The sequence below is a fragment of the Dermacentor albipictus genome, chromosome 7 (assembly GCF_038994185.2).
Source record: "Dermacentor albipictus isolate Rhodes 1998 colony chromosome 7, USDA_Dalb.pri_finalv2, whole genome shotgun sequence".
Classification (NCBI taxonomy): Eukaryota; Metazoa; Arthropoda; class Arachnida; order Ixodida; family Ixodidae; genus Dermacentor; species Dermacentor albipictus.
The window spans coordinates 134,850,260-134,873,358 of record NC_091827.1 but is presented as its reverse complement, the minus strand read 5'-3'; the positions used below and the strand labels follow the sequence as shown (position 1 = coordinate 134,873,358).

The following is a 23,099-nucleotide window of genomic DNA, read 5'->3' as shown; positions in this document are numbered from 1 at the left end:
ACTGGTTCACTTCTCTCATGCAGTCCTGTTGGACTAATACTATTTTTCTCAAACAGTCATGTTAGACTGAGTTAATTTTCTGTAAATAAACCCCTTTTTCCTCGTTCTCGATGAGAAGCAGTTCTTCACTTCATCAACGATCTCAGCGTAAATAAGTTGGACGACGGCATGGGCCAGCTACCTTCGAATTCATGCCGTACTCCAATCTTGGCAAAGGACCACGGACGAAGGGATTGAGCCCCCAATCCTGACAACTGGCTGACAGCGGTGAGATGGACTTTGCGACATGGTGCTGTATCTGCGGTGAGTGCTTGGTTTTTGCTTTGACTCTCTAGGCTTCATTTTGTGGTTGTTCTGTTTAGAACAGTAGGGAAGCTAGATTGTTGTGTGTTAGCTAGGTTGTGTTTTCCTAGCTAGATTTAGAGAGCAGAATCAAGGCAGTAAAGCAGCAGTCATGGAGTTAAGGACACTGCTGAGAGACGAGTTGTTGATTGTTGGTGAGGAACTGGGCCTAGATGTACGCAAGGAAATGCTCAAATCGGAATTATTGGAGCTAATTTCCAATCAGGCCAGTGAGGAAGATATTGAAATGGGATTGGAACTTCTCAAAAAGAGAGAGAAACGGGAAAGAGAAAGAGAAGAACGGGACAGAGAAAAACGAGAGAGAGAGGAACGCGATAAAGATCGCGAGTTAAGAAAAATGCAACTTGAACTTGAAAACAGACGTTTGGAGTTGTCTCAAGGAAGTGAAGGCGCTCTGGGTCGATCAAGTGAGGCAGAATCGTACCGCATGGACAGGCTATTAAAGCCATTTGAGGTCGGGACCGACATAGGCTTGTTCCTATGCAATTTTGAAAGGACTTGCGAAAAGATGAACTTCGGCCCGAGTACATGGCCACAGCGGTTGCTGTCTATGTTGCCGTGTGAGGCGGCGGAAGTAATCGCCAGATTGAGTGTGCAGGATGCATATGATTATGCGAAAGTTAAGGCTAGTCTCCTGAAGAAATACCGCCTTTCAGCCGAAGCTTTTCGGCAAAGGTTTAGGAGCACAGGCAAGAAAGATAGCGAGGGCTATCCGGAGTTTGCATATAGCTTAAAGGCCAACCTAGTCGAGTGGCTTAAAAGCGCGGAAGCGTACGACAGCAGAGACATGATCATTGAATGCATGTGTCTAGAGCAGTTTTACAAAACCATCCCCCAAGCTGTGAAACTGTGGGTGCAAGACAGAGGTAATGTAAACACTGTGGAAAGGGCGGCTGAATTAGCCGAAGAGTACGCAACCCGTAGAAAATTGAACGCCGAGGAGGGAAACTGGGACGGTCGAAATGGACCGCGGAAACCATTTCCGTTCAAAAAGGGTGCGCAAACTAGACGATCGAAGCCTGTAGACATGGCGGAAAAGCCCGCAGAAAAGAGCGAGGAGAAACTTAACGGAGAAACCGCACAAGAACAGAAAAGAAAGTTCGGATCTTTTAGACCAATTCGCTGTTACAAATGCCACAAACTGGGACACATAGCTGTAAACTGCGAGAAGTCTAGCGTAGTTTTTTCCTACGTGGAGGAAAAGGATGAGAATATGGAACTTTTAAGTCCATATCTCCACGACCTGCAAGTTAATGGAAAACCATGCCGAGTGCTAAGAGACAGTGCCGCCACGCTGGACATCGTCCATCCGTCTTACGTGATGGTAGATGACTTCACCGGAGAAGTAGCATGGATAAAACAGGTTGTAGAAGAACACAGCGTGTGTCTGCCCATGGCCAAAGTCAAAATCAGTGGACCATTCGGGGAGCTAGAGACTGAGGCTGCAGTTTCCAAATTTTTGTCACTGCAGTATCCCTACATCTTTTCGAATCGCTCGAATCAGTTACTGCGTGACAGAGGGCTCAAACTGGGAGAGGGCATAGTACAGGCATTGACCAGAGGCCAAGCTCGTAAGATCGCGGCGCTTTCGGCTGAAAATGCTCAAGCTCCTCCAGCTGAAGCAGAAAAGGGGATAGCTTCAATACCCGAATCCGAGCTAGGCCCGACGGACAAAAGAACAGTTGAGGAGAGCCTGCCAGTTGACCAGCTCAATGAGAGCGTAGCACTAGAGTGTCAGAGTTCTAGCCTGCAGGAAGAGCATGCAGACGCGCTCCCAAGCGAGACAGGGTCGTTATTATCACCGGCCTCAAAGAACTTTGATCAACTCTTACGCGTGGATAGAGAGTCACTGGCAGCTGAGCAAAAGAATGATGAGAGCTTAGCTAAATTACGGGACACAGCTAAAGAAGGCATTGCTAGGCGCAACGTAACGATACATGAGAAAGGAGGATTGTTGTATCGGCATTACAGAGATCGAAAGGGTAGGATTTTAGATCAGTTAGTCATACCTACTAAGTATAGGGAGGACCTTTTGAGTCTTTGTCATGGAAATGGGTGGTCCGGCCACCTAGGCATAAACAAATCAAAGGAAAGATTGCTTATGGAATACTACTGGCCTGGCTGTTTCAAAGATGTAGAAAACTTTGTAAGATCATGCGACGCCTGCCAGCGTTCTGGTAAACCAGGAGAGACTTGGAAAGCTCCACTGAAGGTAGTGCCCTTAATAACAGAGCCTTTCAGACGGCTTGTAATAGACACGGTAGGGCCTCTTCCAAAAACAAAATCAGGCTACAGGTACTTGTTTACCATGCTGTGTCCGGCTACCAAGTTTCCAGAAGCAATCCCTTTGAAAGAGCTCAGCTCCACTGAAGTAGTAGACGCGCTTTTGACAGTGTTTGCACGAGTTGGGTTTCCAGCCGAAATTCAGGCAGATCAAGGGTCAGTATTCACGAGCGCACTGACTTCCACATTCTTGCAAAAGTGCGGGGTAAAGTTAATACACAGTTCTGTCTATCACCCTCAGTCAAACAGTGTAGAGAGGTGGCATTCGGTGCTTAAGCGAGTTTTGCGTGCGCTCTGTTACGAGCACAAGGAGGACTGGGAGAACTGTCTGCCGGCAACTTTGTTTGCTTTGCGAACGGTTCCACATGAAGCGACAGGGTTCTCACCAGCAGAACTAGTGTATGGGAGGACACTCCGTTCTCCACTGAGAATGTTAAGAGAGATGTGGGAGGAAAGAGGGGAGAGTCCAACCGTGGTTGAATACGTGCTAAATTTACTGGAACGGCTAAGCGCAACCCAGAAATTAGTCGGAAAGAACATGGCAATAGCTCAAATGAACGCCAAAGTCTATTACGACAAGAATGCGAGGCTTCGTACGTTTGAAGCCGGCTTAACGATGAAAGCGGAAAAGTGTAGGTTTGGTTGTTCGCAGGTTACTTATCTGGGCCATGTTGTTGGTCAGGGCATGAGACGGCCGGCTGAGCTGAAAATAGCTACGATTGGAGATTTTTCTCAGCCGCGCACGAAAACGGACGTTCGTTCATTTTTGGGACTTGTGGGGTACTATCAACGGTACATTCCGAATTACTCACAATTGGCAAGTCCATTAACAGACGCCCTCCGAAAGGGAGCACCGAGTAACGTACACTGGGATAAGGACAAAGAGAACGCTTTCCAAAGTTTGAAGACGCTATTGGTTTCTCGCCCTGTGCTTCGCGCGCCAGACTACACAAAGGAATTCATAGTTCAATGCGACGCAAGCGACAGAGGTATGGGCGTGGTACTTAGTCAAGTCGGCGACGATAACGAGGAGCATCCTATCCTCTACGCCAGCCGTAAACTAAATGTAAGAGAGGAAGCCTACAGCGCTTCAGAGAAGGAATGCGCTTGTTTGGTTTGGGCCGCCCAGAAGTTGTCGTGTTATTTGTACGGAGCGAAGTTCATCTTCGAGACCGACCACTGTCCTCTGACGTGGCTCAATCAAATGTCACACAAAAACGGCCGCTTGCTCCGATGGAGCCTCACTCTCCAAGAGTACAACTTCTCCGTTAGATATAAGAAGGGAAAGTTGCATAGCAATGCGGATGGTTTGAGCAGGCTAATTTGAATTCTGCGTTTGAGGGTCCCGCCTAAATTTTAGGGTTACTAGTGTTAAATTTATTAAGCGAAGGAGATCCCCTCTCATTTAGCAGGATTCCCTCCATGATTGCTGAATTTGTCAGCAGGAATTTGCTTCAGAAATGGGCATAGTGAAATGCAGCATTTTTTTTTTGTTTCTGCACTTATGTTGTTGTTGTTTTTTTTTGAAGCCTAGCGAGTCTAAAGTGAGAGCCAATGCACGTCATCTCGGCGCAGAGCCGTGTTGTGGGGTTCATTTTGCAGTTGCCTGTCCTTGTTGGATGTTTTGGGGCGGTGACATCAATGCACAAGTGGTCGCTGCGAGCCAAGACATCAATCCCCCCCTGACCAGCAGCCGTTCTCTTCCTGCCTAGCGGTTGTCAGCGCTAGACAGTCGAGACTTTTGGGGCCATGGAGGCGCTGTAAAGAACGGCGGGTTGCACAACAAGATTGTCACCTTGCCACCCGATTACGACAAGGGGTGCAAGACGCGCACCTCCCGCTCTCCGCCGCTGCAGCTGCGAGGCGTTCAAAGAAGCGACCTTTGCGCTGGAATCCGCCGCCTTCCTCCAGCCCGCTTCGACATTGTGACAAGACGAGTTTGGTGTGTGGACAATGATTCCAGAGTTCCTCAACGCGGCGCTGATCTGACACGCCTGAAGAAGCTACCGCGGGAACGTCTTATTTTTGCGCTCTCACGGTTCAGCATGTTGCAAAACAACGAGCGTCCCTCGAGCGGCGTCGATTTTCCGGAACGGCACCACCTTCAACGCCGTCGCTTGGGCTTCGGAATGTGTGTGCCTTTGTGTCTGAAAACTGGTCTTCAGAGCAGCTGCGAGTTGGTGGTGTGTAAACGAACAGCCGCCGCGTCGTAGGACCAGCGGATCGAGTGTATAAAAACTGTGGTTGTGCGATTGTTGGACGCACTTCTCTTGAGCAGTCATGTTAGACTGGTTCACTTCTCTCATGCAGTCCTGTTGGACTAATACTATTTTTCTCAAACAGTCATGTTAGACTGAGTTAATTTTCTGTAAATAAACCCCTTTTTCCTCGTTCTCGATGAGAAGCAGTTCTTCACTTCATCAACGATCTCAGCGTAAATAAGTTGGACGACGGCATGGGCCAGCTACCTTCGAATTCATGCCGTACTCCAATCTTGGCAAAGGACCACGGACGAAGGGATTGAGCCCCCAATCCTGACAGTGTATACTCGTGCTTCCTAAGGCCCATGTTATCACACCTGCCAGTTTGTCCTTGTAGATTCTGCTACAGAACAAGGGAGGCCGATGTGACAGGCCAAATGTGATGAAGTGCTGCTTTTGTATGCATACTTGTGCTTCCTAAGGCCCGCGTTATCACACCTGCCAGTTTGTCCTTTGCAGATTCTGCTACAGGACAAGGGAGGCCGATGTGATGGGCTAACTGTGATGAAGCGCTGCTTTTGTGCACATACTCATGCTCCCTAAGGCCTGCGTTATCACACCTGCCAGTTTGTCCTTTGTAGATTCTGCTACAGTACAAGGGAGGCCGATGTGACAGGTTAAATGTGATGAAGTGCTCCTTTTGTGTGCAACTCATGCTCCCTAAGGCACGCATTATCACACCTGCCAGTTTGTCCTTCGTAGATTCTGCTACAGGAGAAGGGAAGCCGATGTGATGAGCTAAATGTGATGAAGCGCTGCTTTTGCATTCATGTTCTCTAAGGCATGAGCATGAATGCAAACGTAAGGCATGTGTTAACGCATGCATACAAAAGGCCTGTTAGCACACCCGCCAGTTTTTCCTTTGTAGATTCTGCCACAGGACAAGGGAAGCTGATAGACCACACCTCCTTTTTCGCAACTGACAAACTTGGTCGAGTGCTTTACAGCACGGCCCTTTAGCTTTGCTAACCTTGTTGGCCAGTCTCTGTACTTTTGGGTAGACACTGCACAGCCTTTTTGGTACTGAAAAAAAATTGCTTCGTGCCCATATTTTCTCCCAACAGTTTTTAGATCATGGTCTGAAGTAATAATAATAATAAGATAAGCCGTAGACATAAGGCAAGATGGTCGGTCTTTCAGGTCTGACTGGCTATGGGTAACTGCGTCCTACCCTTGACTCCGCCTGTCTGATCATCTTTTCACAGGTTCTGACAATAACACGAGCCAGCATTTTAATCTCTGCAGGTGGGCAATGACCCTCCATGCCTGCCTCCTGCATGCACTCAAGCAAAGTGCTCAGTGCTAACTGCAAGTGTTTTCTTCATGCTGGGCGATGCTTGCTAGACGAGTAAAAGTAGTAAGCCAAGCCAAGCTGAAGACATTGTGTTGCTCCAGTATTTTCCTCGCAAGTGGCTTGCATTACCTCACCAGGAACGCAAGAATGCAAACTTTTTTTTTTTTTTATGTACACGCTAGAATTAGAATGAGAGTATAACTTGTAGCGGGGAATCTAGATTGAAAATTCTTCAGGGCAATAATAAACACAGTATCAGATCATCTTTGAGCTCCCTTCAATTGGGTTAAGGACATGAATCATGGCCAGCACAAGTATTGTGTGCAAACCTCTTGTGCTCTAAGCCTCCCAAGCATGCACAGCATTTTTGAAATCTTCCACAACACTGGATGGGGCTCGGAAGCAGTTAGCAGTCAAAATTGCCAAGCCACAACATAAAACGAACATGCATGCAGAGCAAAATGAGCTAGAAGGCATGCTTGCGCTTACCATGCTAATGTCAGCTACCTGATGCATCGAACTGTGCTCATCAGTTGGTGCTGAATTGCAAAAGGTCGTTTCAGTTACTGAATAAGTTCTGTACCTAGCTACACCACAAGCACATTGCACAATACGGTAAGACACTCATCACAAAGAAAAGAAATGAGGCACACTAATAGCAAGTATTTCTTTCAGCACTTGAGTGTGTTCTGGAAGTGCCTGAAAGAAAGGCATTAATGTGTCAAATGATTTACAGGCCTTTCAGATAACCACGATGTGTTGTGGCTTCATAGAAAAATCTCCCAAGTCGCTTCAGCAATTTAATGCTAAGTACTTGTGGTGTCATCAAAACCAGCATATGCTTTGAAATAAAAGAGGAAGTGGCACACTTGATGACTGAAAGAGCAATAACTCATAAATATCACTTCAATAAATGCTTTAATGCTCATAAGAGCATGCACTAAAAATGATGTATGCTTTAATGCTCATAAGAGCATGCACTAAAAATGATGTTGCACTGTTATTCAAAGACACTGGGAATTTCCTTCAGGGGCCCTGCAAACATTCGCTGTTTGCTGAAGTCACAGCATAAAATGCCAACTCCCTGATTCAAGATAATTGATTATTTATACAAACTATCTCTTTACTTTATTTCAAACTTGCATAAAGAATGTTGCTTACAAAACCTTTGTTCAAGCACAGCACAGATGAACGAGTGCACTTCCAGTGCTTATACCCTTTCCCCCTGATCTGAACAAAGTTTAGCCTTGTTCATTAATTATCATTTCTCGTATTTAGTTCCTGCGCTGAACTTGTGCACCAACTTGAAGGTCAATTGGTTCTATAGCCACTAAAGCTAAGTTAGAGGCTTGAGCATTCTGAAGGAAGCAACACTACAGAAATCCAAAATGCAAGGCCAACGAAAACAATGCTGACTTGAAACACATTGATGTAGTGAATGCGGTCCTATTATAATCATATTGCTCAAATACTGTTCATGTTCTTCCAGTGACCATTTTTTACCAGTGTTACGAAGTTGTTGCTCAGTGCAAACCACGTCTTCATGTACATCATACCTTTCTCGAATGTTGTCCCCAATTCTATAGCAAAAGATCTAACCAGATCGCACGTGTGAAGTGAATAGTGGATTACATTCTGGAATGCATGCGAGCACCAGCGATTACTGATGAATTTGACCCACAAATTCGACGCAATTTTTGTTTCACTATGTGGAAATAGAGGTGCGGCCCAGCGCTTCTGTGGCAGGAGTGGCACTGCAAGTAAGACATTACAGCAAAGTGTTTCAACGATACGTTAAACAGAACAAGAACCAACAAACGTCAGACAAATTACCATGTGCCCGTGCCACGGGAATCAAGATGGGTGCTTTTCTACAGGCCACAAGAAAGCGTCTCTATGTTTAAAAAGTGCGCCAATTTCCTAACTTTTTATTTTCTGTCATGTGCTGCCACTATGTGCGAATACAGGGAATTTTTTTCGTGCACCTCCCCTTCTCGGTTTTAGTTGCATGGTTTGCTTTACAGCTAGTTTGCTCCCGCGCGTCTATATACTACCGCTTGTGCATTGGCGCGCGTGGAAGCAGGCGGCAGTTTGCGTTTTGTTCTGCGGGCGGTTTCAGCTTCTTTCGCTTGCAAGACTGATGACTATCTCATTACTAATCGCTCAAAGGGCTACCGCTTGTTTCTCGCTCGTTTAGTGCTCACAAGGGTGCGCATAGGAAGGATGCCGCCGTGCATGCGTTTCCGCTGATTTTTAACATCTTTTTTTATATACTCGCGAAAACTAATTGCCTCTGGTTGACGGTAAGATAAATAAGTGGAAGCTTGTCACACCTTTTGCTTTTTTGATGGGCACACAACTACACAGTTTTCTTGAGTTCACGCACCTACGCAGTTCGATTACGCTATGGACGTAAATATTAGTGTAAGAGCAGGAACAGGTGAGAGATGCAGAATATTCTCATGTGCGCATTTTCAAAGCCTTCAACTATGTGTATAACAAGGCATCAAATTTTTTATTCTTATAAGTTTATTTCCTCTTTTATTGTTATTCATGAATGAAAAGTAAATATATACCAACACAAAATATTTTGTTCTCACTTTACGGTCACCATAGAAAAATTACGGTAATTTTTTTTCCGAAAGAAGTCCCCAAGAAGAATTGGAATCTGCAATAAAAAATATCGACCCTGGGTGGTCACATATGGCGAAAAAAATCGACCCTCCAAGGGTTAAACAGAGAGTGTCTTACTCTGCCGAGGTGCACGAATGGCACATTCTAGAGTTCCTTGTTGCTCAGAATTTGACACGAGACACAACTGAAGCACCTGAGGTCATACAGAATTTCCGTGACAGCAGTTCAGTGAATACCAAATCTTCTGAGATCGGCAATATCTATAGGATCATTGCCAGCCAGTAGCTCAAAGCAACCCACTTGCACACAACACACTTCACGTTGAATCTAGATGCAAATTCACATATTCCACAAATGCCCGACAAAGTATTATCTGTGAAGAAGAAGACGCGCCTCGCAGCACAGCCGCATCGCCAACGCGCGGCTCCACTTGGCTCGCACTGTTGATTGCTGGCGTCCTTTTCGGACAGTGCTTCGCGCTGCCCCGCCGTTCCCGGTCGCTGTGCCTTCGCATTAGGAGCTGCCAATAAACCTCTTATCAATTGGTGGAGGTGCTGGGACTCAAACCCCGTCACTTGAAACCCTGGAGCTGCGATCAAGAACACTTCGGCCCGCCATGACCAACAGCTCATCCCAAACGGTGCCGATGCCACAGTCCGTCACCTGCATCGGCGTTTCACGACAACAGGACCCCAAGATCTTCAGTGGTGCAGACGAAGACGTAGAAGACTAGTTTGCGTCATATGAATGGGTGAGAGCACACAACAAGTGGGATAATCCAGCCAAGTTAACCCACGTCATCTTTTATCTGGCTGGTGTTGCGCAACTCTGGTTCCACAACCACGAAAGTGACGTACCCACATGGTCAGTCTTCAAGACAACTTTCACGGAAGTGTTCGCCTACCTGCTGTTCGCAAGCTGCGTGCCGAACAAAGCTTGCGCGCCCGAGCACAGCAGATGGCAGAAACGTTCACAAGCTACATTGAAGACGTCGTGGACCTTTGTAAACGAGTCAACGTTGCAATGCCCGAAGCTGAGCGAATTCACCATATACTGAAAGGCATCGATGACGGCGCATTCCAGATGCTCCTAGCCAGGAATCCGCGCACTGTGTTGGAAGTTGTCAGCCTATGCCAAAGTTACAATGAGTTAAGGAAGCAACGTGCTTCGACTTGGTGTGCTCTGGGAAGTGACGAATTGTTGGCGAGCCTTGACAACATGTACGACCCATCCTCATTCTTTCAGCGGGTCAAGGAATTCATGCTTGAAGAAGTTGCCCGCCAACTTTCTTTAGTCCCCTTCACTCAGGAGCCCACCTCCCGTCTTCCACATCATTTCCGAAGAGGTCGCTCAAGTTGTTCCTTCCGCACACCATCAGCCGCTTGCAGCAGCGAATCTCAACTCCACGCTGGCAGTGCAGCCTGTCGCCACGCCTCTCACCTATGCGCAGCCAGTCCTGCCTGTGGCCGCGACTGTTACGTACGCGCAGGCAGTACGCAGGCCTCCGCCTGCGTCTTTCGCAACCCAGTCCCAACCGGTGCCACCAGAAGCCTATGCTGCATCTTGAACCGCCCCGCGAGCTAATCCTTGGAGGACACCTGACAATCGTCCCATCTGTTATTCTTGCTGCGCTCCTGGACACGTCTCCTGATATTGCCGCCGTCGCTCTCAAGCGTTCGGCGATGCCTCTCGGCCCTTCCAGTACGGCAGCCAGCCATTTCGCCAATACGCCGCTCCTTCCCCCCAACCGTACGCTCATGCTCACATCCCAGAATTTCCTTCCTGTCGCACGCCATCCCCTCGCCGACGCTCGCTCTCCCAAATGCGTCGGCAACCCGCACCACCTCACCAGGAAAACTGAACGTCGCAGTTCAAGAGGCAAGAACTGCACTCCATTCGAACTGTTTAAGTCCTCGCGTCTCTTCTGCTAACGTGGTCGAAATTTGTGTAGAAGGTGTTCCTGCATTCGCTCTTGTCGATATCGGCGCAGCCGTTTCTGTGATAGCCACCAAACTGTGCCGTTCGTTGCACAAGGTGACCACGCCGCTTTCTGGACTGTCGCTTCGTACGGCAAGCGCGCAGCATGTCACTCCACATGCAGTCTGTACTGTATGTGTGCTTATTCGCGGCATTGTTTACATCGTCGAGTGTATTGTTCTTCCAACCTGCTCGTATGCCGTCATAAAGCCGTGATCGACTGCGCACGTGCCGAAGTTGAATTTTCCCCTTGTGATGCACCCTTGGACGAAGATTGTGACCGCCCTTCTAAACTTACCATGCGCGAGGACACAGATATTCCACCTGGCTCCTTCGCCCTCGTACCCGTCTCTTGCGATGCCGTCGCTGATGCAACGGTCCTCTTCACGCCGTCCGACGTCTTCATGAGCCGTAAATCGCTCCCACTACCCTTCGCGACGCTTGACATGGCTGGCGGCTGCAGCAATATGTATATATATTGGGGCAATGGCACAGTGTCTCACATAGAACGAACTGTTGTGGCCTGAATACTTGGTTAGAGCGAACGCGAAGCTGTCGGGCCCCTGTAGCTGACCGAGCCGGCGGTGTTTGGTGCGGCTCCGCTGGACTGCGAACCTGCGGCAGGCGAATTTCGCGCACTTTGTGTTCCCCTGACACGACGCGAACACAGAGCGCACAAAGCGTCCCCCGGCGCGCCTTTGCGGGTAAAATAAAGTAAAAAAATAAAAAGCGCGCATTGAAAAATGAAAACGAAAAAGCGAGCGCGCGCGGTGACGAAAGAGAAAGTGGCGCCGCCCGCGTCGCTGTGATGCATCCACGTGATCTGCGTCGGCCAATCCGAAAAGTCAGGCGTCTGCTCTACCGGCTCAAACCGGTTCTCCATTTGTTGCTCCGTTGCCACCCCGCGCTAAGGGCATTGCGCCGTCGATTCTTTCTGTGCGATGGCACTGCATTGACATCGTTGCCGCATCCGTGCCTTTCCCAGATCGGGGAGTTGAAGGCTGCCTCAGCGCGCGAGCCCAAGGGCTTGACTTGCGCCTGGTGCGATGGAGGACTGTACGCCGACCTCTTCAGGAGCTAAAAGGAAAGTTGTCGACATCGCAACGAAGATGGCCATTGTCAATGAACTTGCTCGAGGTGCAAAAAACTGCGAACTGGTCAAGAAGTACGGACTGTCGAAATCAACCATTTCAACCATTGCTAAGGGCAAGGAAAAGATTTTTGGTGCTACCGTGAATGCCGACCCAATGACTAGAAAGCGCCTTCAGAAGGCGACCTACGCGGACGTTCAGGACGCACTGCTGAAGTGGTTCGCTGATGAGCGGTCTCGCAACGTTCCGATCAGTGGACCGCTGATGCTCTCCAAGGCTAAAGACTTCGCCTTCCTTTTGGACTTTCCCGATTTCAGCCCAGGCAATGGATGGCTCCACCGGTTTACCGGCGGCGCATCATCCAATGCTTGTTGATCGCGATTGATGCTGCCATGCTAGTTCGCATCAGCTTGCTTGCCGCCGTGGACATGTTGAAAGTGGCGTGGATAAAACTTACCGCGGAGTGCATAGAAAATTGCTTCCGCAAGGCGGGTTTTATGGGCCCAGGCACCGAGGACGCCATAGATCACCCACCGGAAGGCCGTTCGCACGAGGACTTGTGGCAACGCATTGTTGACACGCAGCTGGCCGGACCTGACGTTGCCTGGGACGATTTCGTTTCTGCTGATGATAACGCCAACATTGCAGAGCCATGCACTGACGAAGCTATTGTGCGTGAAGTGCGAGCCCTTCCTGACTGCCCAGAGACCGACGAGGACGATGACGAGGATGATGCTCTACCGCCGGCTGCTGTGAACGCTTCAACCGCGATCGGTTCCATCGCGTCGCTTAAGGAACTCGTGTGCAGCAGAGGCCTTGGCGATGAACATATTACCGCGCTGGAAAAATTAGAAACGGCAGTGATGCGATCAGCTTTGAAGAAGCAGACATGCATCACGGACTTTTTTCAAGAATAAAGTGAACTTTCGTCTCGCTTGCTCTTTTTTCCCGTATTATAGGTAGTCCACTTAGTACGAACTTTGGATACAACGAACAAATGCCACGTGACGATTAAGTTCGTTATATGTGGGCTGGACTGTACACATTATTTTACACTCGTGGGCCTGCTTTCTTCCCACAACATTTTGGGTGGAAGTGCGGGGTACAACCACGGAACTTCGCAGCGGACGTAATCTACCTGCCTCCACAATGACAAATCAACCGACACAAGCGACAACCCTCAGCAGCCCGTCCCAACGGTCATCCTCACTCATCTGCGGGACCCGGGGACATTTTCTGGCACGGACAACGCCGACGTCGAGGACTGGCTTACGATGTAAGAGCGAGTGTGCGACAACAACAGGTGGGATCCAACAATGATGCTAGGAAACGTGATATTTTATCTAAGAGGAACTGCGAAGCAATGGTACGACACACATGAAGCTGACCTAACGAGCTGGGATGTTTGCAAAAAAAAAATGCGAGACCTGTTTGGCAGACCTGTTGGTCGTCAGCTGGCAGCAAAAAAAGAACTTGCGTGCCGCGCTCAGACGTCCACAGAATCCTATGTCGTGTACATACAGGATGTGCTGGCCCTCTGTAGCAAGGCTGATGACAACATGACCGAGGCAGACAAGATTGGTCATATATTGAAAGTTATTGCAGACGATACCTTCAATCTCCTGATGTGTAAGGATTGTGCCACTGTGGATGCAATTATAAAGGAGTGCCGGTGCTTTGAACAAGCGAAGGGCCGCCGCATCGCTCAAACTTTCAACCGATTGCCCAATACCGCTGCGACATCTTCTTGCGAAGACCCGCCGCAGTTCGTTCAGCCCAAAGGACCGGAAGAAATAATGCGCATCGTTCACCGTGAGCTTGAGGCCATGGCCCCGGCTCCAGTTCGTTCAGGCTGTCGGGAAAGCGTACCCACTATCTCCCTTATACAAGCGGTCATTCGGGAGGAAATAGCAAATTTGGGCATTCCATCTCTCTGCTCGGTCCGCCATACAAACACCTACCAAATTTCTGCGACCACTCGCTCCCAGATGCAAAGCTTTTGGCCACTCCGTCGCAACCCAGCTGACTGGCGCACAGCGGATGATAAACCTATCTGTTTTAATTGTTCCGGTATTGGACACATCGCCCGTCATTGCCGCAACCACTGGTCGTCGCCTCCTCGGTGACCGCCTCTGAGTCACTACCACCACGTACCAGACAATCGTACTTTCTCGCCCTATACGCCGACTAGGAACATCAACGCCGACAGTGCTACACTAAGATCTAGCCGCTCCCCATCTCCGCAAGGTCATAGGTCTCGTTCGCCTCTCGTTCACCGCTCTTCGTCCCCTTCTGCAACCGGTCGCTTTGCTTCGGGAAACTAGGCGGTGCAGCTCCCGGAGGTGAAGCTGCAACTCGGACTCGTCCCACAAATCCTCTGTTGACCCTGCCTACATGTGGAAACCTACTGGACATTGAAGTTGACGGCATTCCTGTTAGATTTCTCGTTGACACAGGAGCGCAGCTTTCAGTTATGAGCACTGTTCTCTGCCGAAGGCTCAAAAAGGTTCTGACACGGGCCGTACCATGCACTGTGCGAGTCGCCGATGGGAATACATCACCGGTCCTTGGAATGTGCACAGGACGTGTGACCATTGGGGGCCATTATACCGTTGTTCTATTTATCATCCTTTAACACTGTCCACATGACCTAATTCTCGGCCTCGACTTCCTTTCAAAACACTCTGCCCAAATTGACTGCTCCGCAGGTGTTGTACAGTTGGAGCTGCCTTCCTGCCACACCGCTTCCTGCCGACGCAACCACTTGTGCTTCACACTGCTTATGTTCTGCTGAATTTGCAAGGCTGCCCCCACAGGCAGCTACAAATGTCCTCCTGATGCCCTGTCCTCCCGTACCTGATGGCGAGTACGCCGTGTCGCCACTTACTGACTTGGTTTTGTCGCGTAATATTGCCCTACCGAGCACCTTAATCCGGATCCGTGAAAACTGTGCTGACGCGCCCATCCGCAATTTTGGATTTTCGTCACGTGTGCTGCCACACAGTATCACCATAGCGCATATCACTCCTTTGGAAGAATTTCAGATTTCTTTTTTGACCTCTGAATCCTTCCTCAGCACGAACGGACCTTTGTCACCCACTCCTTCGTACTCGATGCCTGCGGATGATGTTTCCAAGATGATTGCCCCTGACCTTCCTTCCGAGCAAACAACAGCTCTTCGTCACCTCCTGTCATCTTATCGGGACATCTTTGATTTGGGCGACCGTCCACTTGGCCAGACATCTGTTGTCACGCATCGCATCAACACCGGTGACGCCAGCCCTATTCATAGGCGGATATATTGTGTCTCCGCAACAGAAAGGCCATCATACAGAAAGAGGTAGACAGGATGATGGACAAGGACATCATTGAATGGATGATGCCCTCGATAGCCCGTGGGCATCATCGGTTGTCTTAGTAAAGAAAAAAGACAACTCGTGGCACTCCTGCATTGACTACCGCCACCTCAACCGGATAACAAAGAAGGATGTTTATCCCCTGCCTCACATTGATGATGCTATTGACTGCCTTCACGGATCCCAATACTTTTAATCAATAGACCTTCGCTCCGGCTATTGGCAGATTAGCATCAAAGAGACGAACCGCGAGAAAACCACCTTCGTCACACCAGATGTTCTGTACCAATTTAAAGTCATGCCCTTTGGATTATGCAATGCGCCAGCTACATTCGAGCGCATGATGGACTCTCTCTTGTGTCGCTTGAAGTGGTCTACATGCCTGTGTTACCTCGACGATGTGATTGTGTTTTCGCCGAACATTGAGAGCCACCTGTGGCACCTCACAACCATACTCTCCGTGTTTTGCAGGGCTGGCCTCCAGCTAAACTCCTCCAAGTGCCATTTCGGTTGCCGTGAAATTAACATGCTTGGCCACCTCACTTGTCGGAAAAACTACTTTCCCGTTATTCTGGTCCGTACCAGATCTTACGCCAACTGTCCGACGTGACATACGAGATCGCCCCAGTCGGTCAGCCTTCAGTGCCTCCCAATGTAGCCAGCGATGTTCTTCACGTCACCAGGCTCAAGCCCTATCTCCCCCCATTAAGTGAGGCTTTATAACTTGCACCGGGACGGAGCTACCCCGCCGGGAGGGTGACGTTATGGTGAAGTGAAGGAAGAAGTTGAATTGGACTAGAGGAAGACGAAGTCTGGCAGTTGCCTGAATGCCACATACACCATTTGTATATATACGTTATTTTACACTCGTGGGCCTGCTTTCTTCCCGCAAAAATACTTTTACAATCCCCTCTGTGCACCTATTACGTTGCTCGTTGGTGAATGCTTTGGCTTCATGGAGCTCCTTGACTCTTCGTCTTTGGTTGACATCCCCGGAGACTCTTTTGATGTCGACTCCGGCCAACCATCTTCGATTTTCGTGCTTGAGGAAACGTCCAGGGATGCGTTCTCGAACGCCATCGCTGATACCCTCACACCTGCCGAATAGCCCGATCTTCTTGATCTCCTGCACAAATTTAAAAGTTCATTCGACATTTCACAACCTCACCTGGGCCGCACGCCGGAAGTGCAGCACTACATTGACACTGGTTCACGTCAGCCGTTACGTCAACGACCGTACCGCGTCTCTGCCGAAGAGCGTTGTGTCATTACCACCCAAGTTGAAGATATGCTGCGCCGTGATGTTATTCAACCTTCGCACAGTCCCTTGGCATCTCCTGTCATTCTCGTTCGCAAGAAGGACGGGTCTATTCGCTTTTGCGAATAGACTATCCACAGACTAATGGGCTCACAGAGCGATTTAACCGCACACTTAGTGATATGCTCTCTATGTACGTGGCATCTGATCATGGTAACTGGAACCGCATCCTTCCATTCATCACGTTCGCGTACAATACTGCGATCCAGGCCACTACAGGATTTTCACCTTTCTTCCTCCTGTATGGCCGCGAGCCTACGCATACCATCGACACGCTCCTTCCATACCGTCCTGACGCGTCCGAGTGTCTACCTGTGTCCGACGTCGCCCGACAAGCCGCAGAATGCCGCCAGCTAGCATGCTCCTTTATAGCAGAGCAACAGCAGCGACAGAAAGAAAACTGCATCGACACCCTTCCAAACACCACCTACGCTCCAGGCGTTCTTGTGTGGTTGTCGGTCCCTTTCCAAACGCCGGGGCTTTCCTCGAAACTCGTCCCAAAATTCGAAGGGCCTTACCGAGTCTTATAGCAAACATCCCAGGTGAATTTTCTCATTGAGCCCCTGTCACCACCTGAAGACTTGCGCCGGCGTGGACGTGACATTGTCCACGTCTTGCGTCTCAAGCCCTACCATGACCCTCTGCCTCCCGATTTTTAAGGCGCCAGGATGGCTCTTTTTGTCCAGGGGGAGATTGTGAAGAAGAAGACGCGCCTCGCAGCACAGCTGCATCGCCAACGCGCGGCTCCGCTCGGCTCCATTCGGCTTGCACTTCTCGTTCGGCTTGATTGCTGGCGTCCTTTTTGGACAGTGCTTCGGGCTGCCTCGCCGTTCCCAGTCGCTGTGCCTTCGCATTAGGAGCCGCCAATAAACCTCTTCTCATATCTTATAACCCGCCGTGGTTGCTCACTGGCTATGGTGTTGGGCTGCTGAGCACGAGGTCGCGGGATCGAATCCCGGCCACGGCGGCCGCATTTCGATGGGGGCGAAATGCGAAAACACCCGTGTGCTTAGATTTAGGTGCACGTTAAAGAACCCCAGGTGGTCGAAATTTCCGGAGTCCTCCACTACGGCGTGCCTCATAATCAGAAAGTGGTTTTGGCACGTAAAACCCCAAATATTATTATTATATCTTATAAGAAGCCAATGAACACTGACACCAAGGACAACATAGAGGAAATTACTTGCGCCTAATAAATGAGATAAAGAAACTATGAACTAATGGAAATGAAAGTGGATGAAAAACAACTTGCCACAGGTGGGGAACAATCCCACAACCTTTGCATTGGGATCATTCCCCACCTGCGGCAAGTTGTTTTTTTATCGACTTTCATTTCCATTAGTTTAAGTTCTTTTTATTTCATTTATTAAGCACAAGTAATTTCCCCTATGTTGTCCCTGCTCCCAGTGTTCATTGGCTTCTTATAAGATATGACTAATAAAAATCTGGCTCTTTCGTTAACCCCCTTTTTTCTCGTTTACAACAAAGTATAAGTGAGATATGCAGCAGCATCAATAAAGACACACACCGATTAAGCCTGAAATCCTCAATGGAATGAAATCCTCAATACAGTATCCGACAGAATTTCCAGACCTCACGGGGAACGAAAAATAGTCCGAAAAAGATCGAACAGTCTAAACAACTCATTCAGCCAAAGAAAATTTAATTTATTAGGCTCAGAGTGGCTTAAAAAAATCTCTAATAATGCCCTGCCTCATACTACGCTTGGAGGCGATCAGATTTGCTTGGATTTGTGCAACAGTGAAGTCGTCTCAATAGACAGTCGACAAGAACTTCACCGCATTGGCTATCTCTGCCAAGGGAGCTTGCCTTGGAGATTAAAGAAACGAGTCATGTTTGTTCTCACCACTTGGCTATCGCAAAGGCACAGGAGGTAGCACCAATCACACAAATGCGAAGCTGCACAAACACACAAAGATGAGACAACGTCACTGAGACACCTGCTCAGTGGACACGGCACCCCACATGCGAAATAGCAACCAAAACTTTAGAAGGGAAAAAAAAACATCCCGCATAGTGAGCTGACCGAAAAAAGAACGAATAAGTCCACTAGAGTGTTTCGTCAATCAAGGAACAGCGGGCATGGCCTCAGAGTCATGAGGATGGTGCACGCTCTTATAGATAGCGCACACCTCCCTATCTTGGAGGCTATAGAGCAGGCCACTGGAAGCCAAGCCTGGCCAAGGTAGTGGGAAATCCGACACGGTGGAGTCCAAGATCAGGTAGCGTGGCGCAGAACGAGCAATTCAGTTTAGAAAATTGGACTTTTGGGCCTAAATTTGTCTGAAAAATTGGTCGCGAGAATGCATTGGCTCTATGGGAGCCTTGACGGTATATAAATCACAGAATGCCCATCAAGCGCAAATTTTCAGTCAGAAAAATCCTTCGGCTACTGTATATCAAATCTGTGTGGTTTAGCACTTCAAGTCAATCATGTACATTAAGCCTCAATATAATGAAGTGTGTTTGTCCACAAACTAAATGTAGCAGTTTCACTGTTGCTGTGAACGAAGACTGAGGTACGAAGAGAGATGTTTGCCAAGTGTAGTGGGGGATAGACAGAAAAATCACTGACAAATGCATACAGCCTATCTGTGATCCACATGCATCAAGATGGGAGTGCACAGGGGAACAGTTATCATCTTTGCCTATGCCTCCACCTCGCTGTCAGACTAAACACCCTATGCAACAGCCGCGTCACATCAGGGAGGAGCTTTGTGCCGATCCTCACTCTCTTGCATGCGTAATCATGTGAATGACAATTCGAATTTGGAGTCGGATATTTTGGAGCACAGACACGCTAGAAGGATTCTTCCAACTGATACTGTGTAGAAACATGACTGCCTCTAACTTTTCAATACAAACATACCCACTTACTGCAGTCAAGAAAAAGTTAATTACCATATTTATCCGAATGTCACACGAGTTATTTTACCAAATACAGAAGTGAAAAGTCACCCCCCGAGTTAAATTCGAATACTAGGTATAAAAATGATAAGAAAGGCACCAAACACTCATTATTAGGCTCGCTTATTGTGCCGCATTTACATGCGTGTCGATTGACCTGCTCCTTCAAAGTTGCGCGCTCCAAATTCAGCGGTAAACCAATACATGAACTGTGGCCAGGGTGAGTTGCGAATGCTGTGCAAACGCGAAAAAGGCAGAGCAAACGACACCAACGAGAGCGCACCAGTGACGCGGAGGGACCAAACGCGCATGAGTGTCGAACAACTGGCGCGCGAAAGGGACGTGCCTTTTTCTCACCACTAGGCGATTCTAGTGACGTAGCGATCCATTTGGGCCACTGGCGGCACATCCTGGGCACTTGTTTCCATGATAGTACCACGCGACCTACGCCACCGACTCCTCAGGCAGTGCATAGCCGCATTGTCTGTTCAGCGCTTTGACACGTTGGTCTGTTCCCACTTTCTTAATGTGCCTACATCCAAAAATGGCGTGCTCTCGCACTCATACCGCTGGTTTCAAACGCAACGCTATTCTACTTGCCGAAAAAGTCGGTAACTCAGTGGCCGCAAAAAGCCTGGACATCAACGAATCGTCGATAAGGGGGTGGAGGAAGCATTGCCAGGAGTTGTTCAATTGCAACAGTCATAGAAAAGGTTTCCGTGGGCCCAAGAAAGACGCTTCCCAGATTTGGAGCGTCATCTCGCGGACTTCGTTGGTAAACAACGCTGCCGGCTTCTTGGTGTGAGCATTGAAATGCTTCAGTGCAAAGCACGTGAACTTGCACGAGACGCGGGTTTGGCGTCAAACCAATTCAAGGCATCGCGCAGCTAGATATATTTATTTATTTATTTATTTATTTATTTAGATACGGAAGTTCATGCGAAGGGCCAGTTTTTCCCTTCGACACACTACCTCGATTTGTCAGAAACTACCCAAGGACTTTGAGTCGAAACTTCTGGCGCGTTAGCGGTATGTCATTGATCTCCGCACTCTACCAGCATGCCACTTGGACACATCGGGAATGCGGACCAAACCCCTGTGTACCTTGATATGCCAAAGGTTAGGACAGTGCACAAGTCTGGCGAACAGGAAGTTCGGATTAGAAGCACTGGAAACGAAAAGAATCAGATAACAGTTATGCTCGCATGTTTGGCTGATGGTCGCAAGCTCCCTCCCTTCATAATTTTTCGCCGGAAGACCATCCTGAAAGAAACAGTCCGGAACAATGTTGTCGTACGCTGCCACGAAAAAGGCTGGATGGAATCTGAACTCGTCACAGATTGGTTTCCAGCGTTTGGGACCGAAGGCCAGGTGCATTGCTGCATCCAGAATCAATATTGGTGCTGGATTCTTTTCGAGTTCACCTCACACCCGGTGTGAAAGAAAAGCTGCAGCGTGACCAAACGCATTTGGTAGTTATACCGGGTGGAATGACGTTCATTCTTCAGCCCTTGGATGTTTGCTTGAACAAGCCGTTCCAAGGATCGCTTGCGGCAGCTGTATTGGGACTGGATTTAATGTGGATCTACCTCAACACCTGCAGGGAGACTGAAACGCCCGAGTGCATTACTGTTGCCCAGTGGGTTTCAGCTGCGTGGTACGGGCTGTCTCATGAAACAGTCTGCCGCACATTTAAGAAATGTTTTATTTCAAATGCCCTCGACGGAAGTGAGGACGATCTGCTGTGGGAAACAACTAGTGACAAAGAGGAGTCCAGCTGTGATGATGACAGTGACAGTGACATTAGTGGCGAGGATGAAGATTAGGCACAGTTTGCAGGTACTTCAATAAAGCTGCTCTCGACTTTTCCAACAGTTTGTTTCCTGCATTACATTCGTGTTCTATAGTTTCTGTTTCTCGCGTAACATTCGCGTTTTTGCGTCTTTGATCTTGCAGTTCGAAAAGTCGACAATTGCGTTACAATTGGGGTCGCGTTACATTCGGGTAAATACGGTATTAAATTTTAGTTAATTCGGCTGCTGACAGTGATAATTATCATCTCACTTTGTGTCCCCCTAGCCACAACTTATTTGCACAGGTGGCCTTCGTGTGCCTCCCAGTGCTTAAATTTAGAAAAACCATAAAGCTGAATTTTGAATACCTGGTGTACTAGCCGCCGTCTGCTGGCCGGCAGAAAACCGGGAGGAAGCAGACGACAAACAGAGTGGTGGCACGTACGCAGTGCCTACTGGTGACATGGGTTTCAGAGATCAAAAATTTGTTTCTCGCTTCAAACAAAATTTACTTGAATAAAAATTTCTATATCGCAGGCTAAGACGCCAGTGTGTATATTGAGCTATCTGACATATGTTTATGTGGAGGGCCTTAATGCTTAAATGTGGCCTGAATCTCGCAAAAAAAGTCATTTTTTGCCAACTTCAGAGATATTTTTAGCATACACTGTAGAAACAGGCAAAAAGGTAGCAAAATTATTGCAACTGGAAAGTTAACGCAGCTTATGAAAAAAATTTCTGAAAATGGCTTTTTTTTTCAGAACTTCAGTTTGGCCTAGTTGGTGTTTACTGCATATCATGTTGACCGCAAATAAAGACAGGGACAGTGAAAGAGAACTGAAAGTGTTGTGTTTGCGTCTTCTCTTTCACTGTCCCCTTCTTTATTTGCGGTCAATATGATATGCAACTTTTTTTTGCTTCTTTACTGAGCCAAATACATGCGGAAAATCCAAAAATGCATTCAATTATAACGTAATATGAAAGAAGGATGTCAATATAATGCTCTCAAATAAAGTTTGTTATTGCATTTACTTTCAGACGAACTTAAAAAAAAAAAGCTTACCTCCAACCAACTTTTGCTTCCTCCCAGAAACTTCAAGGAGCGCTCATGTAATTAAACATTTTTTTTTTAGACAGAAATACTTCGGCAAAACCTTATTCATACAAAAGCCATCTAGCCGGAATTTTTTGAGGAAAATCAACAATGGTCGCTTTTGGGGGTCTGGGACAATTCGCTTGGAATGACCCTATAATAAAATTAGAATAGTTGACAATGGCTTGGTTGAGCCTCATGTGCGCAAACCACTACGAGACAAATTTGAGTTACCATCACCTCAGAATGCTCCAAAAGAAGAAAGACTCAAGTTTTCATGAGTACGTTGCTGATGGCTATGTACTGCTCAGCTAACTGTAAAGCCCTCCTGTTGCTATCAACGCTTTGCAGTGTGTACTGCATGTATGTCTTTGTTTTCTGCACTGTTCACCATCACGAGCCATGTTTAGCCAAGCGTTATTCACTTCTGAAATAGTACAAAATTGGGTTGCAGACCTGTTAACTCTGCTAATGCCTTATCCAATCCTGACTGTCGTATCACGCATTGAGCCAGCTGAGTAGCAGCCGAAGTGGCCTGGCGACCATGTATTCCCCAAACCTTCACCAGGATTGAAATAGTAACGATGATGCAAATGTCAGAAAAAAAGAGGCGGGGACGACTGGACAAAAACAGTCTTCAATGCATCAAAAGAAATTAGGGTCGGCTGCAGTAATGGCAGCCATGCGATTGGAAGCCACCGCACAGAA

General features: G+C 48.1%; 1 protein-coding gene and 1 pseudogene across 3 annotated transcripts in view; one reads left to right on the top strand and one right to left on the bottom strand.

Moving 5' to 3' along the window:
* The window catches only part of LOC135911544 (tigger transposable element-derived protein 6-like), a 374,082-nt pseudogene extending 358,080 nt beyond the window's left edge, over positions 1-16,002 (top strand).
* Positions 1-23,099, bottom strand: part of LOC135911543 (prolyl hydroxylase EGLN3-like) — a 205,179-nt gene that overhangs the window by 23,248 nt on the left and 158,832 nt on the right. The window contains exon 8 of one of the 3 annotated variants that reach the window (XM_065443861.2): positions 6,691-6,740. The exons of 1 other annotated variant lie outside the window; for it this stretch is intronic. In XM_065443861.2, coding sequence (XP_065299933.1) covers positions 6,691-6,740 — 50 coding nt within the window. Of the gene's footprint in view, positions 1-6,690; positions 6,741-16,240; positions 16,386-23,099 lie in introns of those variants that run through there. One more of the 3 variants, XM_065443863.2, reaches the window with a different exon arrangement.